Raw genomic sequence first — 22,753 nt, 5'->3', positions numbered from 1 at the left:
CGACAGAAGAGAAGTCGGGTTAGAGTAACACGGAGACACGCGTGCAATCTCTAGAAGCCTTGTTTAAACATGTGGGCATGGAGGTGCCCGCTCGTAATCCTGCCAGAGTTCAGAGGATTCCTGAGCTTGCTGGCTAGGCTACTCTGCAAACTCCAGGCCAAACAGAGCCAGGCCGGAGAGAGATGCGGTTTCAGAACCCCAGGTGGATGGCTCTGAGGAATGGCACCTGAGACTGATCTAGCTGCAGGTGCACTGCACTGAACACACATGCACAGCTAAACACATAAGCAGGTTTTAAAAGAAAGTGATAACAGAGAAGAAATAAAACCATGCACTTAGTAGAATATTCTACAGATATCCTTAACATCTAGATAACAATGCACATTTTTGGGAAAAATTCTATTTCCTCAGGCTTGACCCTAGTAGAGATGAAAAGTTTCCTCGGGACCAAAGAGAGAAATTTGTAAAAATGGGTCTTTTCAAGTCCCATGGTTAGAAGCTTGCCTGCCTACCTGCCTTCCCTCCCTCTCCTTTCCCCTTCTCTTTGATTGTTATTCTGTTTTGACTTTGGTTGGGGATGGAACCCAGGGTGAATGCTCTACCACTGAGCTACATCCTCTATCTGACCAAATGTTTTCTTAGCAAAAGTCTGACAAACCACGATCAAAAAACTGTGGTGCTACTTAAGAGATTCTACCACTTCAAAAAGGGAAAATAGGGTGTATGCATAACCTGGATCCTAAAGCCTATAGACGTAGTATGCGAAAAATAGCGATAAGACAGCTTCATTCACTACTATCAAGACAAAAATGTATTTTACAGTGGCGAGTAGAACCCAGCATTTCATTTCAATACGAGCTCACTGGGACTCCATGGCACTTCCTGTAGGAAGAAAACGGTGATACAAGGTGAAGGAAGAGGTGGCCACAGTGCTCTAGGCGGCTGAGGGAGGAGGGTGTTAAGTTTGAGGTAGCCTGGCTGTGGAGTAAAACTCACAGATTCTCCCAACCCAAACAAAACCAACCCCAAAACCAAGGCTTGGAAAATACAGGGGTCCATATAGATGCATATGCACATGAACCCATGTATATCATGTGTCTTTTGTATATATTTTATAATTTATTGCTCACTCAATCAAAATTGCTATTTCTCATTGAAGCTCAATAATTTTATTTCAAAATTGATCTACAAGAATAAGAGATCTCACTTTGCAAGGAAATTCCGAAGATAAAGGACTATTTTGGAGGCCTTGCCCTCCATATATGGAGAGATAATAAGAATCTAACTATAACCAAAATATGTCTAATGAAATATTTACAAACTATTCACATGATTACTGCTTATTGACTTATAAATACCTCTCAAGCTGATTAAAATTTCTGTTAAAAATGAGCCAAACATTGAATAGTACTTTAACGATGGTTAGTGGTAAATGTGCTCTTAAAATACCCAGCAGTGGCTTTGCAGACGTTGCCATCCCCTCTTGCCGCTTGGTGCAGCCATGATCAACCCCACCATGTTCTTTGACATCTCCACCAATGGCGAGTCCTTGGGCTGCATCTCCTTCAAGCTATTTGCAGAAAAAGTCCCAAAGACAGCTGAAAACTTTCGCGTCTGAGCACTGGAAAGGATTTGGATATAAGGGTTATTCCTTTCCCAGATTTATTCCAGGATTCATGTGCCAGGGTGGTGACTTCACACACCATAATGGCACTGGCGGCAGATCCACTTATGGAGAAGAATTTGAGGAAGAGAACTTCATCCTGAAGCATACAGGTCCTGGCATCTTGTCCATAGCAAATGCTGGACCAAACACAAATAGTTCCCAATATTTCATCAGCACTGCCAAGACCGAGTGGCTGGATGGCAAACACGGGGTCTTTGGGAAGGTGGAAGAAGGCATGGACATTGTGGAAGCCATGGAGCGTTTTGGGTCCAGGAATGGCAAGACCAGCAAGAAGATCACCATTTCCAACTGTGGACAACTCTAATTCTTTTGACTTGCGGGCTTCTTACCCACCAGACCATTCCTTCTGTAGCTCAGGAGAGCACCCCAGCCCCATCTGCTCGCAGTACCCTGTAATCTCTGCTCTCACTCAAGTTTTTTGGGTTCCATATTTTCCTCATTCCCCTTCAAGTCTAGCTGGATTGCAGAGTTAAGTTTATGATTACAAATAAAAACTAAGAGCCCAAACCCAGCATTATTAATTATGAAAATGTGAATTAAAACAAAAATGAGGTACTACCATCTACCCATTAAAATCTCTAAAACTTTAAAATGTTTAATAGTTAATTTTATATGTCAGTGTGGTCAAACATTATTCTAGAGCAGTGGTTCTCGACATTCCTAATACTGTGACGCTTTAATACAGTTCCTCATGTTGTGGCGGCCCCCAGCCATAAAATTATTTTGTTGCTCTTTCATAACTGTAATTTTGCTACTGATATGAACTGTAATGTAAATATCTAACATGCAGGATAGCTGATGGGTCGTGACCCACAGGTTGAGAACTACTGTTCCAGCTCCTCCTTTGAGAATACTTTTGTTTGAGATAAGCGCATAAATTGGCAGAAGCTGAGAAAGGCAGATTCTCCTCTGCAGTGTGGGTGGCCGTCATCTAATCAGCAGAAGGCCTGAACAGCACAAAAGCCTGAACTGCCTCGTTAGCAGAGGTGACCCTACGAAGGAAAGCCAGAAGCACAGACAATTGCAGATGGACATCTGGAACAAATGGTCAAAAATGAAGTTCTTTGTTTTTATAGCACAAAAGGAAGCACTTAAATGGAAGGCTAGTGATGGGGACTGGAGAAAAGGGTGGGATTCCCGAGTTCTACTCGGGCTTCTGACTCATGCGATGACGTGGGTGCTTGCACTTCATAATTCTCACTTTTAGTGGCCTCTGGAATACAGCAAGTTAGGGAAAGTAATCTTAAAATACAGCCAACTGTAACAAATGTCAACATGACTTAATTGGTAATGGTGTTGCTTTCGTGTGGACGATGGGAAATCATATGGTGTGGTGTATAGTAGTTTACTTCATTTATGGTGCAGGCTTTCTTGATCATGGACTGCATTTCCCGGTGAGCTGACATCTGAGTTCCACTTCTAACACTTTCTGGGTTGTGCTGCATGAGCCCAGCTGGGTTAGCCTGGCAGCCTCCTCACCTTCACGGGAGACTGCCTGATAATTCCCATCTCCCCTCACCGCTTGGGCAACTGGGGACCACTTCCTTGGTCTGCTTTTATGCTTGATTCAGTGACACTCACCCAGCGTTGTTGGCAGAATGAGAATTCAAAAGTAATCCTGTTACTCCCTCTGGAAACGTCCTGTGACTTCTACTGGGCATCAAGATGATGTCAAAGTCTACGACTTGAAAGTGCTGAATCTTCAATCGTCCTCTTCAAATGTGGTATCGGGAACCCTCACCCTGACTCTAGTTTACTCTGGCCTTTCAGAGCAAAGAGTGACCTGCTGGAATCTAGAACCGTTCATTCTTTGGTCCACTGAGCTGTCAGCCTGCTGAGGACCTTTCCTGACACTGTTAACAAGAGTTTGGTGTGTGTATCCCAGATGTCTGTCTCACTTGCACTTACTGACACACCTTTGCACTTGTCTCCCCTCCCAACTGCCTGTGAAGAATTTCAGCTTTGGCATTTTATGACCAGTGTGTGCACTTGACAGCCTTCAGTAAGATGAGGGGCATTGTAGTAGGAAGGCCACTTGTTTGTTCCCCGGCTACCCAGACTCCCCAAATAATCACACAAAAAACTACATTAATTAAATCACTGTTTGGCTTATTAGCTCTAGCTTCTTATTGGATAGCTCTTATATATTAATTTAACCCATTTCTATTAATCTGTATCGCCACATGACAGTGGCTTACTGGCAAAGTTTCAGCATGTTTGTCTCTGGCAATAGCTCCATGGCTTCTCTCTAACTCAACCTTCTTTCTCCCAGCATTTAGTTTGGTTTTACCCACCTAGCTCTATTCTACCCTATCACAGGCTCAAGACAGTTTCTTTATTAACTAATGTGGTATTCACAGCATACAGATGGGAATCCCACATCATCTCCCTTTTCTGTTTAAATAAAAAGGAAGATTTTAACTCTAACATAGTAAAATTACATATAACAAGACAGTTATCAAGCAAGAATTATAGTTACAATATTTATATCTTCATCTCTTAACATAACTAAGGAAAGCTATAACTATAAAGTCTACAACTCCATCAAAGAATTCAGAAGGATTTAATATTACCTAAGTAAACAGGAAGTACATTGTAAGCTACTTCCAGAACTCTAGAATTGACAGAGACATCTCACTGCCTGGACAGTCACCCAAAGTTCTTCTTTTCTTGGAGCATCCATCTTCAGCCTTTATCCATAATATCCCAGACTTTCCCACAAAGCAGGAAATTTCCAAGATAGTCTGCCAATATTAGCAGTTTGTCAGTCACTTTCTTCGGTGTCCTGCAGAATGTCTGGCAGACTCTTTCATGAAGCAGGAATTCCAAATGACTGTCTCACTTTTTGGCAAATTCAGCAGTCATCTCTCTGTGGGTTCTGCATGCCCAGTTCACACAGCATAATATCAAGATGTCCAGGCAAGAGCAGTTTCTTGCCCAAATGGCTAACAAACTTCATGAGGAGCCTCTTTGATGCCCATCTTCCTCTTGAAGTAATTGGTGCTGCCAGGAGCAGATGTGTCTCACTGTCATGAAAAGTCCTAAGTTCTTAAAACATTTTAAATGCCATATTCTGAAGGTCTCTGAAAGATCTGAAGAATACCTATCTAACTAAAATGTATAGATGTATCTATACATCTAGAAAAATCTAACTGACATGACTACAAGCTTGATGATTATCTATTAACCTAGATTTCTTAATTATACATCACATTTTCAAATGAGCTGCAGAAACACAGTACCTTAATCAAGAGCAGAAATATACATATAACAAAATTGACCTTAAATTTATATCAATAAAGCAAGATCCATTCCAATGCAAAGTATCCATCTCGATAGCACATCCCCCTTTAAATGTAAACAAACATTTATAAACAATATTTGGGATTTGGGTGTAGTTCTCTCTAAACTACTTCCTAATGGATTTGTTTCTGCTATTTCTGAATTAGGAAGACCTCTCTTAAAGGAGCTGTGGCATGCCACCATCAAAGAGCAAGAAGCTGTATTAAACTTTCTTTGTGTGTGTCTAGAATTCCTTTTAAAGCCCTCTCAGGTTTTATATGGATTTAGGGAGTACACGTTAGAGTGCCAATTTCTAGTAGGAAGGACACTTGTTTGTTTCCCAGCTGCCCAGACTCCTGAAATAATCACACAGAAAACCATATTAATTAAATCACTGCGTGGCCTATTAGCTCTAGGTTCTTATTGGCTAGCTCTTACATATTAATTTAACCCATTTCTATTAATCTGTATATCGTCAAGTGGCAGTGGCTTACAGGCAAAGTTTCAGCATGTCTGTCTCTGGCAGCAGTGGTTCCATGGCTTCTCCCCAACTCAGTCTTCTTTCTCTCAGCTCTACTGTACCCTATCACAGGCTCAGGACAGTTTCTTTATTAACCAATAGTATTCACAGAATATAAAGGAGAATCCCACATCAGGGCATAACCTACTTTTGCCCACTAACAGTTGACTTGGCTCCAGGCATAGTCTCTTCTTTCATTATCAACAGCTCCATGAAAAGACTATTTGGAAATTTCTGGTCCTTGCCTGGTAGATTTTAGCCTTGTGGCTGAAAATTCCATTTTGCTCCTTGATGTGGGAGGTCATTCTGTCTGTGTGTTGCTGTTCTTGGTTATTGAATAAAGAAACTGCCTTGGCCTGTTGATAGGGCAAAACTTAGGTAGGCAGGGAGATGAAACTAAATGCTGGGGGAAAGAAGGGTGGAGTCAGAGATGCCATAGACCTGCCTGCCACCAGAGACAGATGTGCTGAGACTTCACTGGTAGGCCATGACCTTATGGTGATATACAGATTAATAAAAATGGGTTAAATGAATATTTAAGAGTTAGCCAATAAGAAGCTAGAACTAATGGGCCAAGCAGTGATTTAATTAATACAGTTTCTGTGTGATTATGTTGGTTCTGGGCAGCCAGGACAAGCAAGCAGTCTTCCTGTTACAGCTCCTGAATTGCTTCCCTTTGTAATCAGTGTGTAAGCAGTTCATCAATATTGTCTAATTTCTTAAATATTTTTCTCTTGGAATTTGGGTCTTGCCAGGCCCCAAGCCTAGATTAACTTGTTGAAGCATCACTAGACATCCGATTCTCCCTCCAACCTTCCCATTCAAGTAAGCAGGATAAAGTGGAATAAACTGGAGTTATTCTGGGTTTTTGGTCATGTGCATTATTAATTAGGTAGGGAAGTAAATTCATGATTACTAGGAATGAATGATTACTATGGATATGGACATTTTTAATGATGAGGTGAGCAGGCCTGCTTTTCATCCCACCCAGCTCCCGCATGGCTAGCTTTACACCTGAAATAATAACACACAAACTGTATTCATTTAAACACTGCCTGGCCCATTATATCTAGCCTCTTCTTGGCTAACTCTCACATCTTGCTTTAACCCATATCTAGTGATCTGTGTAGCACCACGAGGTGGCAGCTTACTAGGAAGATTCTAACCTACGTCCATCTTGGGCCGGAGCTTCATGGCATCTGCCTGACTCTGCTTTCTTTCCCCCAGCATTCTGTTCGGTCTACTCTGCCTATCTAAATTCTGCCCTATCAAAAAGCCAAGGCAGTTTCTTTATTAACCAATGAAAGTAACACATAGACAGATGACCCTCCTATATCAGAAATTTGTAACTGGTACATGAAAACAATTAAACCCAGTTTTGCACTGAAAGGGGCAAATTCACACTGAGTTCAGAGTTTACTTGTTTATTCAAAACCACCCTTTGTACCTTAAAACTCCACTCTTACCACAGTGAAGCTCTGAAGCATTGTTTACTTTGCCTTACCCTAATTAGGCACTAGGCAGAGTATTACATGTGCCCATCTCTAGATCTTATTTCTATCCTCTGCTGTCTACCTGAAGAATGATTCTTATGGATCCAGGAGGTTGACCACCATGAAACCTACAGTCTGACCATTGTGGAACCTACAGACTGACCACCATGGAACCTATAGATTGACCACCATGGAACCTACAGACTGACCACCATGGGACCTACAGACTGACTATCATGGAACCTACAACTGACCACCATGGAATCCACAGACTGACCACCATAAAGCCTACAGACTGACAACCATGGAACCTACAGACTGATCATCATGGAAGCTGCAGGCTGACCATTGTGGGACCTGGAGGCTGACCATCATGGGACTTGGAAGTTGATCATTGTGGAACTTAAAGGCTGGTAACTGTGGGACCTGGAGGCTGAGCATCATGGGACCTGGAGGTTGATCATTGTGGGACCTAAAGGCTGGTAATTGTGGGACCTGGAGGCTGAGCATCATAGGACCTGGAGGTTGATCATTGTGGGACCTAAAGGCTGGTCATTGGGGTTGATTGTCATGGACTCTATAGGCTGACCATCATGTACATAGGAATCTAACCATCATGGACATAGGAAACTGACCATCATGGACCTTGGAGAATGATTACTGTATATTGCACTGACAATTTCCCATCTTGTGAATTCTAGTTGGGTCTGGAAGGAAAGCACTAGGAGGGCCTAGGAACTAACAAACCAAAGTACTTCCTGTCCAGCCAGGCTGAGGTGGTCAGTGACTGATTCTCTAATCACACAAGCTTATCTCCTCTTCGAAGAATTGCTGAGCACAGAACCCTTGTCAGGTTCTGGTGACTGTCCCTTCCCTTGCCTTTCACTCCAGGACCCATAACTAGCCTGGTTTGTTGCACTCATCCTTTGGAGAGCAGTTCTGGAACTCATCCTCTCAAGTCATGCTCCTAAATGAAGGTGTTTCTGGATCTTGGTGGACACAGTATGAATTCTAGAGCACCAGGGCTCTAGAGAGGCTTTGGCGAGCACTGTAAACTCCTCACGTTGTGAAGAAGCTCACTAAGAAGAGGTGCTTGTCACACTCTACAGATCCTACTGCCAGAAAACCCAAGACCAAAGCCCAGGGCTTAAGTCTTCTTGCCACATGAGCACTCAGCATGGTCCCAAACAGCATGAGTCAGATAGCTGGGCACTCCTGCCTTTCTGTCTTCACTCTCCCATCAGGGCAGGCCGTGAGGCCATGAGTGTATTCACTCATCACCTTCTGGTCTCCAGATCTTCCAGCGATACAGGTGAGGAAACCCAAGCCTAAACTGCATCAGCTACATGGCCTGGGAAATGTGTGACAGGCAGGGCTGCTTCTCACCTGGATCTGACAACAGAGCTATATTTGAATCGTGTTGCTACTGGCTAAGCCCAACCCCATCATGTGGGCTAATCTAAAATCAAAGTAGAGTTCCGGAGGCCAGACCAAATGGCAAAGGGTGTCTTGACTATGATAGCTGTACAAGGGCAGAAAGTAAGGTATGAGGTCACCAGACTATGGCTAACATAGGTTGCTTCATTAAAATTAAGCCAGAGGCTATCTTCCTCTTGGAGGAGACCCTGGGGAAATGGGCCAAGTGCTGATAGTTGGAGCTGCTCTCACGAGTTCCTGAGCAATGTTCACAGGCAGCAGGATCATGCTGCGGTCCAGACTCAGAACTGGGAAGTTGTTAAGTTCACTGGAACTATTGTCCCATAAAGTCAGGAGCATTTGGGTATGACTGTACCAAGATCTGGCCTTCCAACCCAGGGAAGCTCAAAGAATTACATGCATACAGGTACTCTGACAGCCTCCTGTAGCCAGGATGCAGCAAGGATGCCTACCTAAGCAATTCTGCCAGCGGAGGCCCTGCAAAAACATCCATCACCTTTAGGGAAATGCAAATCCAAACCACAATGACATATCATCCGACCCTGGGGGGAGGGGCTGTAACTGAAGACTCAGAAGATAACACAATCTGTGTGAGAAAGCCTTCGGAAGAGCTCTGTTAGGGAAATGGACAGTCAGAGCTGCTATGGAAACCACAGAACACAAGTAGATCCAGTATGTGATCTGTATATCCCATTACTGAGAGAATGGTCAACAGAAATAAACAAACTCAGTACTTCTGTGTTTACTACATTACCGTTCACAATGGCCAATATATGGGATCTATAGGTGTTCATCCATGGATGAATGGTTAAAGAAAATGTCACACACACAGGCACACACACATACACACGCACGCGCGCACAGAGGAATAGTATAGTATTCAGTTATAAAATGAAGTCCTGTCATTTGCAGCATCCAGATCCATGAATGGATCTAGAGGACATCATATTAAGCCGGGTACAGAAAGACAGATGCTGTGTGATCTCTTTTACATGTGGAAAGAAAAAAAAAATACCACTGTTTTTTTTTTTTTTTTTCCAGAAGTAGAGAGAATAGTGGCCACTAGAGGCTCAGGAGGGCAGGGGGAATAGAGACAAAGAGATGAATATAATCAGTACCAAAGTAGAGTTCACCACGAGGGTTAAATTCCAGGGCTGTGCAGCACAGCAGGGTGACAGCATTCTACAATTTATTATACATTTTATAAAGAACGAGGAGACAGGGTTTGAAGGTTTCTAACATAAAGCAAAGCTAATTAACCTAATCGGATCATTTTACACTGCACTTATGTAATGAATGCTCAAATTGCTTTCCATAAATATCTCTGATTAGAAAAATAAAATGAACCTGGGAGTGGTGGTGGCACATTCCTTTAGTGCCAATCTTTAGGAGACAGAGGCGGGTGGATCTCTGTGTGTTTGAAGCCAGCATGGGCTGTACAATGAGTTCCAGGTCAGTGTCAGGGGGGCTATGGAGTGACATTGTATCTAAGATCTAAGAGAAAAAAAGATCCCTGAGTAGTGGCAAGCGTTGGGAGTCCTGATTGCTCGGGAAACTGAGGCAGAAGATCACATGAGCTTCAGAGTTCAAGCAAGTGTATCAAGCAGCCAGGGCCTGGCTGAAAAAAGCAGTAGTGATTTTAAGTGAGAAAAGTTTTCAGGAATTCTGCACAGCTATGCTTCTTGCCTATTGTCCATAGGATAAAATCACTGCTTGCTTAATAAAGAAAAGCTGGAAGTAGTGGCAAAAAGAAAAGGAACCTTTCGGGCATGTTGCCACGCTGTCCACCACAGGGGACAGTCTGGGACAGCCATGTCTGGAGGAGAGATGGCTGTCTTCCCTGTATCTGGCAGAGAGTCCATCAAGGAAGCCCTGCCACATCCCACTGGGGCTCACACCCACAGCCGGGCTTGCTGCCTGTTGGTCCCTGAGGATCCTGGAAGCAACAGGGGACCAGACACTGACTCGCAGCCAGCACACTTGGCCCTCACTCAGTTCGGTTGCTGGTGGTGCCCTCTGAGGCGAACCGTGCTGTTTCTCTCATCTGTAAGGGAAGAGGCAGACTGGCCAGATCAGCTCCGCGTTTCCCAGGATGCTCTGTCTTATGGCTGAGTGTCTGCTTGGGAAGAAAGCTGAGAAAGCACACGCGGGTGAAGAGAGCTGGGTGCTCAGCCTCTCTCCCTGCTCAACCTCACCTCAGGCCTTGCAGTCACATGATATAGGTAGCTGCTTCTTGGCCTCAGGTCTGAGAGTCACAAGTACGAGGCAAGCAGAGTCAGAAGGCCCTTGTGGGGGATTCTAGGCCTGGGTGGCACCTGGAAAACTTCCTCCCAGGCCATACTTCACGTCTCCCCTTGGGTATCCTTTAGGCTTTTGTTTCAAATGCTCAGGAATGTATACAGTGGGGTCTATGCTGAACTGTCTTTTCTTGTTCTCAAGCGAGATCTATAAGAAGTTAGGTCCTTATCGCTCAAATACACCCAAAGATGCAAGGATCAACCAAGAGCCCAGCAGTCTTGACTCGATGCTGCTTGGGTGCTAGGAGGCCTTAGTGAGGTTCCTGGTTCAGGAATCCTGGCAACAGGGGGCCTGCCTACCCTCTTCAGCTGTGAGACAAACTCATATACGCATATACACATGGATCAGGTACATGAGTCCAGCCAATGAGAAGCATTCATTTCCCCTGAGACTGGAGCTCTTCCTAGGGTACAATGGATGAGGGGAGAGTCAGATTTGGGGCTTGGGCCAATGTCAGGGTGAACTCAAGTGTGACCACTAGATACCCCTCTGCTTCGGTTGGTAGGAAGAGAGATCTGACAAGGCCAGGGTTTGGCTTTCTGAGATAGATTCAGGAAACACTTGTGATCTCCACATTGTTGAATCGGGGCAATGCTTAAGAGGCCCCAAGTTGCTTGGTCTGTTAATTACTCCTTTTTGTCTAAAGAGGAGAAAGGAGCAAAGCAAATGAAAGTAGAGGGGAGTGGTGGGCCCTGCCAGCTGACCCTTTAACTCCTGTGTGGTCAAAGATGTCACAGGGCTTTGGTAGCACCCCCCCCCCCCCCCCCAACTCATAAGAAGGGGCCTTAAAAGCCCACTCAGAAAATGGCACTGTTTTGGTCAGTATCCATGATATTACTCAAGAAGATCTGGGACGGTGCCATCGTAGGGTGACTTTGGCTCTGTGAAAGTCCTTTACCCCAGGGCATACTCCAGTCTGCTTTCTAAGCTGAGTCTTAGTCACATGTGACTCACTCGCTGACTCTGACTCCCAGCAGCTTCCTCATTCACACAGCCGGATTCGGAGTGGCTTGTGGCCATCTTGTTCTAAGCCCCACCTCAGCCAACTCCTCATCCCCAGTGCCAGTGGCTCTCTGCCCAACCTGGGGCTTGGCCAGCTGTACCCTTGAGTTGGAAACCTGCCAGCAAGCCCATTCTTTGTCCCGTCCCTGGCCACTGCTATCCCTGCAGTCTGGAGTCTTTCCAAGGCCTCTGAGCCGCCCTGCAGGAACACTGCAGCCTCCTTCTCTTGGGCATCTGCCCACTAGCCATTGGCCAAGCAGGTCGTCAGGAGTTTTGTATTCAGAATGTGCTGCCAGTCTGGTTGGGGCAGACTCTGCACCATCCCTTCAGCGAATGCCCATGGCATCAGTCCTGTGTTCTCAGACTTGACACTCCCACATGAATGGGGCCCGCAGAGTTCCGGGTCACAGATGCCAATAGACTCCATTGAGAAATGGTCGTAGTAACAAGAAGCATGACATTCCACAGGAGACTAAGTGGTTATAAGAGGCTTTCCTTGGGAGGTGGTTGGGTTCTGGAGGATCAGTTGGCGTTCTGATAAAGCATGGTAGAATGAGCCCACATGGTATTTTCAGAGACATCAAAGCTGCTGAGGTTTAAGAGGGGCAGAAACTGAGGAGCAGCGGGAAATCTGAAAGGCCACAACCGAGTGGAGGGGCACCAGCAGAGCTCAGCCTTGAGCAAGCAGGGCCAGTTCCACTCTGGTCACAGAGTCTGGGTATCAGAGTGGTGGCAGGGCCTAACGCTGCTGCTCTCAGAGATCTGGTAGAGGCAAGGGGGAGAGCCATGTGTGGTCCCACCTGGACTGACAAACAATTTTTTTTCTCCCTCATGAGTTTCCAGCCTCTGCATCTAGAGGAAGGGTCTGCGATGCAGGTCCAGAAAGCAGAGTGCATAGCTCCTCCGGAGGAGTATGCCAGGCGGTGTGAGGCAAGCTGCCGCCACCTGCGCTCACTCGGCGCACACCCCGGTTGGGAACACGGCCAAACCACTCATGAGCAGGTGCCAGCATGGTTAATCGCTTCTTGATCTTTCCGCTTTGAACACATTTGTATTTCTAGTGGAACACAGGAGTGGGTGGCAGCAGCCTCAGCCCTAGGAATGTCTGCAGTGAAACAGCGCCCTGGTGCAGGACCTCTAGCCTGAGTCCTCCGCCGTGGCACTGGCTTCCCCGGCCCTCTGGCCATGCCCTGCTCCATTAACCTGCAGAGAAGCCTTTCTCTTGATGCTCCTGTGAGGGGCTTCCACCGCAGCCACCCACCAGGAAGATCCTCCAATCTTTGCCCCACATCTCTTCTCCCCCAGGATACTTGTTACACTCTTGATTGGCATTTCCATGTGGCTACTTGCCAGCAGGCTTACTGAAAGGCAGAGACACTAATTTGTAATTCTTTCAGGCACCCATCGGGGATTCCAACTGAGAGAAGCTCTTCTAGTATTAGATGGGAAGAGAGAAGGGAGAGGAAAGGAATGCACCAAGGAAGGAAAGAAGGGAGGGAGGGATGATGGATGGAAGGAAGGAAGGAATGAGGGATGGGGAAGACTGAGAGGAGGAAGGGAAAAGGAGAAGGAAGGAAAAGGGGAGAAGGAGAGAGGAAAGAAGGGGGCATGAGTGAGCCAAATGGTTCTGTACCCTTGGGTTGGGGGGTTGATCCTGAGAACAGAGCCTCAAGCTGAGGCAGAGCAGACAGAGGCACAGCATGGTGGTGATTTGGGCTACCTGCTTTCTCCACCTGCTCTTCTTCCCTCCCTGCCTCAAGAACATCTGTCATGCTAGCCGTCAGCCTCCTGGATCTCTGCAATCACCCGTCCTTGGCCTTCTGGCCCTCTTCTTCCTGGTTTACGGACCAATCCCCCTTTTGCTGACAGTGCAGTTCTCTGTTATAACAAACAAAGAGTTATCAGGAAAAATATATCACTCTGATGGAGTATTAGAGGAAATGCCAGGATCAGTCGGTGCCCGGATCCTCTGAGTCCAGGAACAAACATATTTTTGCCCACCATGGTGGTCCCTGAAAGAGTACTTTCAGCGAGCCCTATGGATCTCAACTTGTACTTCTGATGGCTTCTGGTCCTGGAAAACATCCCAGCCCTTTCAAAAACCAGGATGTTTTGAGGAGAGGAGAGATGTCCCCTGGCTCAGTCCCCTAATGAAGAAGAAAGTGACACCATGGTAGGTTCTAGAACTGCCCTCAGCCAGTTGCTAGTGTGTGATCCTGTGCACTGAGCATACCTGCTCCTCCACTCAGAGTGGAGAGATGTGGCCGCACCCAGGCATAAGCTGGGGTAGGAAACACTTACTTTCTTCCTCTTTCTGAGCCATGTACACGGGATGAAAAAGGACAATGGAGCCATTGATCCTACTAATTTGTGAAGTGACTCTATTTGTTGGGCTCTTTTCTTCCTTTGTGTTTCTGTGATGGAGGAATAATGCCACACTCTTGTCTAAATATTTTGGGTTCCAAACCAATGGGTATGTGTCCCAGAAGTTAACACGATGAACCATACACAGCACAGTTGCTACTCACGAGAGGCAGCCTGACCAGCAGGCACTGTGGAGCTGCTGTTGAGCCCAGGGGTCAGAATGCTGCATATAGGCCTGGAGGTCTAAGGAAGGCGCTGTGGGTAGAGACTGGACCTTCAGGAAGCTGGTGCAAGGCAGAGGCAGTAAGGGTAGCCATGGAGAAGCAGCAATGGGACAAATACCCACAGTCATGGAAGGAGAAAAATCACAGAAGAATTTAGTGATTAGCAAATGTTTCCTTGTCTTTCTGACTTGGAAACCACTGAAGTGAGCCACTCAGGAGGCGCAGGCACAAGGCCCAGACACACACACACACACACACGACAAAGTGGGGTCATGGTCAAGTGAGGCGAGCTGGCAGGACACACAAGCTAGCAGCCTTCCAGATCGGGAGCTGAGCTGAAGGGCTTTCCAGAGACCTAGAAAGGGACTCTATTTGTGTAGTAGAGATGCTCATAGCAGGACTTCTGGGATCTATCACTGAGGAGGCAGCTTGGAAAGCGGAATGTGTTAGGCAAACTGTCAATGGCCTGCCTTCTGAATCAGAGTCACAAACAACTTCCTTCTTGAGAGCCCATCAGTAGGTTTTAGAAGTTAGATCCATCAGGGAAGAGAGGCCAGGTTTTTTTTGTTTTTGTTTTTGTTTTGTCAGGCTACTAGCCCTGCAGGGGTGTCTGTAAGGACTTCTTCCAGTAGGCTTTCTGGCCATAACGTGCCACACAGAGGCAGCGAACAAAGCATACAAACCTCAGGCAAGATGTGAGCCTGAGCTCTGATCTCCTTCACTCATCTGGGCTTTCCTAGGAGACCGAGGTATTCGCTAAACCTTTACTGCACTGTGTGGGCCAGACTCTGGCAATAGATGCTATGGTTTTATGAGCTACATTGGGATATTTTGGGACTGCGTTTCCTAATTAGCCAGGCAATGACTGGAGCGGAGCCATTTACTTCCTGTTTGAGATCGCTCACCTTTTGCTCTCTGCCTCCGTGTTGTGCAACAGGGCTGGAAGGGAGTGGCTAGATGTCTTCATAGGCTTCCCGCCAGGACGATGACCTGAGGCTTAACCTCTATTGAGGTTTCCCTGGATGAACTAAGTCTTTCCTGCTCCTTGCCTGGAGGCTCACCTAGCTTGGTGTGTAGAGCACAGCTGATGGAGGCTGAGAGGAGACAAGGTGAGAGCACGGAGGTGTGAGCATGCTGGAGAGAGTTGTCTAGGACAAGGCTGGAGGCTCCTGCTGGAGGGGATGGCTAGTGGAGGATCCTGGGCATAGCAGGCAGGAGAAAAAAAATATATCAAAATACATGCGGTCTCAGGATCTCTCAGAAAAAGAGTGGCTGGATATGGACAAAGGAAATGGTGGAAAGGCTGGACGTGACGGTAAAGGGCCTGCTTTCTAAAATCAAAGAGTCACGAACAGCTTCCTTCTCGAGAGCTGATCAGCAGGTTTTAGAGGAGGAGAGATAGGGCTATGAGTTTGGTGGGCTAAGGAGAGAATGCAGACTTAACTCTGGGCAACAGGAGTCCCAGAAGGTTGCTGCAAGAATGTGAACCACATGATAGACCTGTCTAGTCATCTTAGCCTCCAGTTTGCTCATCTGGAAGTTGGTGCTTTGATATCTGGGTTTATTAAGAAGAGGAGACAAAAGTAACTATGACAACACTGAGAAGAGACCGCAGCATGAACCGGGAGGCTGTGATTATTCTATGTCACCTCAAAACCCGAAGGTTTATGTCCTTGGAGGAGCAGAACACAAGCACATATAACATCACATTGATCCACATGAACAAAATTAGCTAGAGAAGGGGGCCCTTATGCTCCCCAAGGACCATCTCTGCACCTCTCAGGTTTGGTTGAGGAGCTCGGCTTCAGTGAAAAGGGTTCCAGACAGTTCACAAAGACCTGTAGGGGTTGGGAGTTACAGGCCTGAAAGGAGATCATTCGCACTGTTCTTCCATCTTCTACAACAGCCTCTCCCCCACTCCTCTCCCCTAGAATGTGCCCCCCAGAGTCCTTGTACTCGCTCTTCTCCCTGCCTTATTTATATCTTTTCATTCGGTAATTTACTCAAACCAAGGCCTTTCCCCATCACCTCCTGTTTGAGTCTGCCGTCCCCTTTTCCTGATGATTTTTCTCTCTTCTGTATGGTGATGATGGCTTTGTCTATTGTGTTTGCTGGGACTCAGGAATGCAGAAAGGTTCAGTATAGTTTTGACTTTGAAAGGCCCCCAAAGGCCTGTGCATTAAAAGGTTGGTCACCAGGCTGTGGCACGATTGGGAGGGAACCTTCAGGAGATGAGGCATAGAGGAAGTTAGGTAAATGTGGTTACACATCCGAGATATCTGGGAGAGATATCAGGATCCCAGCCCCTCCCCCTGCCTTCTGTATCATGCCACTATGAGGTGAGCTCCAGCACTCACTTCTGTCAGGGTGCGTTGTGTTGCCAGAGGGGCAGCAATGGGGCCAACGTCTCTAAAACCAGGAGCCAAAATAAACCCTCTTAAACTGTTTACCTCAGGTGTTTGGTCACTGCGATGGAATACTGATTAACACAGCAGCCAACGTATCTGTTGGCAGAATAAATTAACTCCTCCATTTTGCAGGCAGGACAATACACTGTAGCATGAAATCCACACGACAGTTACAGGATTGGATTTGCATTTATTTGTGGCACTAAGAGAAAGAGCAGACAGCTGTGACTAAGAGCAATTGGCTGGCAGCTCTTGCCTCACTGAGAAAGTTTAGCAACGGTAATCACACAGTACCAAGTCCCCATTCTGCCCCGTGCCTAGATTTGAAACAGGGTGAAGCAACAAAATGATTTCATGTATATGTGTGTATATATATACATATACATACATACATATATATATATATATTCACTAAGGCAGAAATTTTGTATCATGAACTGCTTTTGACTTTCTATTACTGTCATGGTTTTCTCCATATAAGAAAAGGTTTTAGAGACACATGAAAAAAAAAGAAAGAAAGAAAGAAAACCACAAAACTTCCTACTGAGCATAAATTCTTTAAAAATGGTGTCTACACACCATGTGCTAAGACGGTCAGATAATACCAGAGCAGCTGCTGGACCATGCTGAAGTGTGTCAGGATAAAATGTAAGTCACAGAATACGCAACACAATCTGGACTGCCCTTGGTGACATGTAAGCACCCAACACTGTGCTCCTTGGCCCTCTGCAGGATCTCTGAAGGCTAGTGGTGAAGTCTCAGGCTCCATGCAAGGCTCCTTCAGAGTGGCCTGCTGCACTTCATAGCCTGCTGGGGCACTGGGGACAGCTATACAAGTGGGACACAAGCCTTAAGGAAAGGGACAACCCTTCCAGTGTTTTGATCTTTGCTTCCCATCATCTTGTAAGGAGGCAGGGATGTCCTGCTCACAAAGTCAAGGAGGGCTCCTAGTCTGGGCAACACTAGTTGACTGTTAAAAGCTTAGTTGGTCAGATCATGGTCTAAGATCATCTGTGGTGCGAGGATTCACTGTGTGAGGAATAGAACTCTTATGCTTGACTATCCTGTAAAAGTCATCCTGTAGCAGCCTTCCTGCATCACGCTTCATAATCCAGAAACCGAGTTTCATGTAGCATTTGATAGAATCTGACTGTTTTTGTTGATTTATGCTTTTATCCACCTAGAATTAAAAGGATCTTAAACAAGTGATTTTAACCATGGGTATGTGGTCAAAGTCTCAAAGATTCAAAAATCAGTGTAAGGCATGATTCCTTGTGCCCATAACTATACTCAAGTATGAGTGTTGAGCTTCAGCCTGTGTGTTCGCATTACTCTGCCAACAAGAGCAGTTTATTGGCAACTGTGAGCATTCAGAGGCAGATCGCATGTCCTTGGCACACAAGCCCCACAGCAAAGCACCATCTCCCCTTGGACTATTACGCAGGAACACCGAAAAATCCACTGTGGGCATTGGCCTGGAGACAGGGAAGTACCACTTCTTGATGGTTTCGTTTCCTGTCGCGTGGATTCCTTTAGTGATGATCCTGGGAGCTGTACAGGTGGTTTCTGCAGCGGAAGGACCTCACACGAGCAAGGGGACCTGCAGTGAAGATGGGGAGAGTCACTGTCTCTGTGGACAACACAATGTACAGAAGAGAGATGTGCATGTGTTGGAGAACTGAGGTCTAGACGAATGGCCATGCTGCTAACTGTCTCAAAGAGCCTTTGCAGAATACAAACATACTGGAATCTTCCAATGAATTGTGACAAAAGAAAGAGCATCGTGGTGTTCATAGATACTTGTTTGTAGGTCTCTCCCCCCAAAACTATACTCATTGCTTCCTGTGTTGGAGTAAGGAACCCTAGCAGGCTCACTCGCTGCCACATATGTGAAGTGTATGACCAGTCTGTGATGTGGATGAAGGAGCAGGAAAGTTCATCCCCTATTTAGCAGGAAGGGCCACACAGCTTCTGCTGGCTCAGTTCTCTCCTGACAGAACAACAACAGGAAATCCTGGTCTAGGGGACCGTCTCTAGTGCCTCTGATCACGCTTTACAGAAATGGATATTTTTTTTTTTTTTTTTTTTTTGGTTTTTCGAGACAGGGTTTCTCTGTGGTTTTGGAGCCTGTCCTGGAACTAGCTCTGTAGACCAGGCTGGTCTCAAACTCACAGAGATCCACCTGCCTCTGCCTCCCGAGTGCTGGGATTAAAGGCGTGCGCCACCACCGCCCGGCTCAGAAATGGATTTTCTCTGAAGCAACCACTGTCATTCTCCTAGACCTTCAAACTGGGAAACAGTTTGGACGGTGCTGGATAGAGAATACAGCATCGTGCTCTACCTTTTCAGTTTATCCATCAAAGCAAATACTCAAAAGACACAGATTCCTTCAGAACTAACACAAGCACACTGGGTTGACAGTACCCAACTTGTGTCCAGTGTATCTGCTGTGTGCCGGGTACCACGTGTAACTATACTAGTCTACCTGCTGTGAGCCGGGTACCACGTGTACTGTACTATTCTACCTGCTGTGTGCCGGGTACCACGTGTACTGTACTAGTCTACCTGCTATGAGTCGGGTACCATGTGTACTGTGCAAATCTTAGCTCATCTGCATGTCAGCTCAAGGTAGAAGTGACATACTATCACCGTCATTAGGAGTTTTGCCTCTCATATAAAGACACAAGGTGATCTGTGCTTCAAGTCAAGTGCTCACATATAGTTTTATCTTAGCACAGGTCTTCTGTTCACGGGCATATACAGCTCTAATTTCTTTCTTTCTTTTTTTTTTCTTTACAAGCATTAGTAATCCATCCCCTGCAATCCTGTAGGATCCCCTCTATCTCAGTCACCCTGACAGTCAGGAGATCCCCTCCCTTTGCAGTCTTGTTTAGGAAACTTCGGACCAAGGTATAGGTAGATCCCCTGTGAATATCAACTCATTCTGAAGAGCCTCCCTTGGACTGTCTGTCCCGTGTATATTTTCTCAGTTGTCCCTCACAAGGCCTTGGGGTTCTCCAGTCCAGCTGATGTCTATAACCCTCCAATCCTCCATTCTCGTTCCCTTCCTCCACCCTCAACCTGCATGCCTAGGGCTCTGCTCCATCAGGGGGTCTCCATTTAACTGACTCTTCCCAACAGCCCTACTTTAACTCAAGAAGAATGGGCACACTATGTCTGGAAGAGTGTATTCCCTCACGTTTGTAAGGTGAACATCTCAGCCCCAGGTGGTGGCTTTGGGAGGTGATAGGTCCCTAGGAGTGCAGTGTCTACCAAGGGCTTAGGGTCTGGTCCAGGCCCGGAACAATTCTGCACTCTCAGTGCTGTGCTTCCAGCTCAGTGACAATGGACATTGTCCTCATGGGCTTGCCATCTGGGAGAAGTCACCGTATGCACTTCCTTCAGCTATTTGCCTGGGGCCTCATCTCGCAGCAACAGGCATGGACCTGGTGGGGGATTCTGCCAGCACCATCAGCCCAGAGCTAGCCTAACACTTGTGGCATGTATGGATGAAGGGGGTGATGTGGCTGTCTGCTTCCACCTGCGATGCAGCAATGGGGGAAATGTGTGAATGATGACCCTGTGGGGATGGTGGCACAACAGGTGAGGTGGACAGCTTTGCAGTCAAATGAATACTTTCTGCATAGTGACATTTGTTCAGAGACCTGTAGTACAGACAAAAAGCACGTTCAGCTGGGAGCCTCTGGGTCAAACACTCACATGCAGCTGGCTCAGTGAGTCCTACCCAGAGCACAGGTCCTCTGACCACTTGCATGTACCGCTCAATTCCTGTTGTCTTCATGTGGGCCCAGTAATATCTTCCCAGCTCTTTCAACATTCTCTGACCTCTGGTGCCTTCACATTCTGGGTCGGCCTTTCTGGTGAAGCTTGGGAGCAAGGAGATGGAGGTGGCAGCCCTACTAACACTACCAATTATGCAGCTGTTCAGTGGCCACACCATGGTTCCTTACAAGGACTTCTCTAGTCCATCTGACACCTGCAGTTCTCCAAGTCAGTGTTCTCGCTTTGTTCCTCCATCTCCAGCAGAAGCAAAAGCAAGATGCCCATGGCAGATCTGTTTGTGCAGGGCTCCAGACACCCTGCAGAAAGCTGCTGAAAGCCAACCGAAGTGAGGGGGAACACGGTTGCATTAGTTCCTGGTTAAGACAGGATAAGGGCTAGCATACCCATGAAATCTCTTCTGTGTTCCCTCCCCAGGGAGATCCCAGGCTTAGTGAGTCTGATGTGACTTTTTCCCTATAAACTGCCTCGGCAACACTGTTGCAAATTGATTGTTTGTACTGGTTGCTTTCTGGACTTTATTGTATCACTGCTCTAGTTATCTGTCCTCATTCACTGTATCATACAAGGAGTCTTAATATCAGCTAATGTATGCCCTCTAGCTTTGCTCCTTTTGATTTTAAGGATTATTTTGCCTATCATATGTCCTTTGCATTCCAGTATAAATTTAAGAATCAGCCTTTTCAATAAAAAATTTCAATTAGAAAAATGGGAGAAGGGAAAAGAGGTTGGGAGCAGAGTAGGGAAGCTATAGCCACATTCCACAGCTAAGATAAATTTTACTGTGCTGGGAGAAGAAGCAAAGAGAATACAGAGGGTTAAGGGTCCAATGGCTAGGACAAGACCTGTATCTAATGCAATCAGGTGGTGTCATGGGGTTGGGGAGAGGATGAGGTGAGGCAAGGTCAGAATGTGGTCAGCCGCCTCAGTCTGACTCAGAAAGGGGGCCTGCCTGCAGGTGCCACAGACAAATTTGGGGAGGGCTGGAGTGGACAGCATAGCAGGGACCACCTGGAATGTTCAGGAAGGAGGAGATACAGCAGGGCCATCAGTGTCCCATAAAGATATATGCCACAAAGGAAGCTGAGAGAGGGTATGCGTTAGGAAGAAGCTCAAGAGGCAGCTCCAAGGGCCATGGTGGAGGATGGGCAAGGGTGGTACCTCATGAAGGACTCTGGCATAGTCAGGAGTATAGGCCAGCAGGCAGGCAGGGATCTGTAGGCTTATAGAGTAGGGAGCCCATCCTTTATAATAGTGCTTTCCTCCCAACTCCAGGACCCTCCCTCCGTGCTCCTCTAGCCAGGTTTCAGTTGTTAATCCAAACCCACAGAATAAATTCACTTCAGAGTCTAGAACATCAAGAAGCCAGGAAAACTGTGTCCAGAGGGTCGAGAAAAACACAGGGGGACACTTCTTTAAAAAGCACCCAGTAAACTGCTCAGAAGATGTTCTCCGATTCCCTGTGGTGAAAGCCTGCAGGGTGAGAAGAATCCAATATCTTTTTGGTGACCACTGGGGGAAGGGGGGGCCTAGGAAGAAGACAGCCAGGAGAAGATGGGTAGTACCGAGGGCAAGAGGGCATGCCAGTGGGGACAGCCTTTAGGTAGCTTGTCTGGATGAAGCACATGGAAGGACGGAGAGTTTGGTTATAAATAAATGATTACTGTAGTGACAACTGAAATATGACACATCATCTCTCTCAGAGATAGAGATAGATGATAGGTAGATTGTGTGTGTGCACCACACACACACACCCACACCCACACACACACACACACACACACATTGAAGACAAAGTCTCAGTATGTTGTCTTGGCTGGCCTGGAACTCATTATCTAGACCAGGCTGGACTATTACTTATAAACAGTTCAGGGGCCTCTGCTGCCCCTAGTGTTGGGATTAAGTTGGTATGTTTTAACAACGCATGGACTGCTGGCACCACAGCCACAATCGAGATCACAACAGCACTCTCAAGATTTCCTTAAAGTCCCTTCAGTCCTCAAATGCCACCAATAATCTATCACTACAAAGGAGTTTATAGTTTCCAGAATTTTATAGCAATCAAACAGTATGGCATGTGCTAAGTTTTATGGCCAGCATAATTGTCTTGCCATTCATCTGAATTGCTGCAGTCATCCACGTTGCTGTTATTGCTGTTATTACAGTAGCTAACTGTATGGACACAGCGTATCTGATGATTGCTTACTGATGGGCAGCTTTTCACCATTTTGAGGCAG

The 22,753-nt window shown here is 46.3% G+C and overlaps 1 protein-coding gene and 1 pseudogene across 9 annotated transcripts in view; one reads left to right on the top strand and one right to left on the bottom strand.

Moving 5' to 3' along the window:
* Positions 1–1,501: 1,501 nt before the first annotated feature.
* On the top strand, positions 1,502–2,086 carry LOC130876623 (peptidyl-prolyl cis-trans isomerase A-like; annotated as a pseudogene).
* A 14,812-nt stretch (positions 2,087–16,898) lies between these two features.
* Cobl (cordon-bleu WH2 repeat protein) overlaps positions 16,899–22,753 on the bottom strand; it is a 229,385-nt gene continuing 223,530 nt past the window's right edge. For all 9 annotated transcript variants that reach the window (XM_057771907.1, XM_057771911.1, XM_057771906.1 and 6 more), the window contains one exon: positions 16,899–18,315. In XM_057771907.1, coding sequence (XP_057627890.1) covers positions 18,298–18,315 — 18 coding nt within the window. In that variant the 3' untranslated portion in view covers positions 16,899–18,297. The remainder of the gene's footprint in view (positions 18,316–22,753) is intronic.

Source organism: Chionomys nivalis, chromosome 6 (assembly GCF_950005125.1).
Source record: "Chionomys nivalis chromosome 6, mChiNiv1.1, whole genome shotgun sequence".
NCBI lineage: Eukaryota > Metazoa > Chordata > Mammalia > Rodentia > Cricetidae > Chionomys > Chionomys nivalis.
This window is presented reverse-complemented; position numbering and strand designations above follow the sequence as displayed.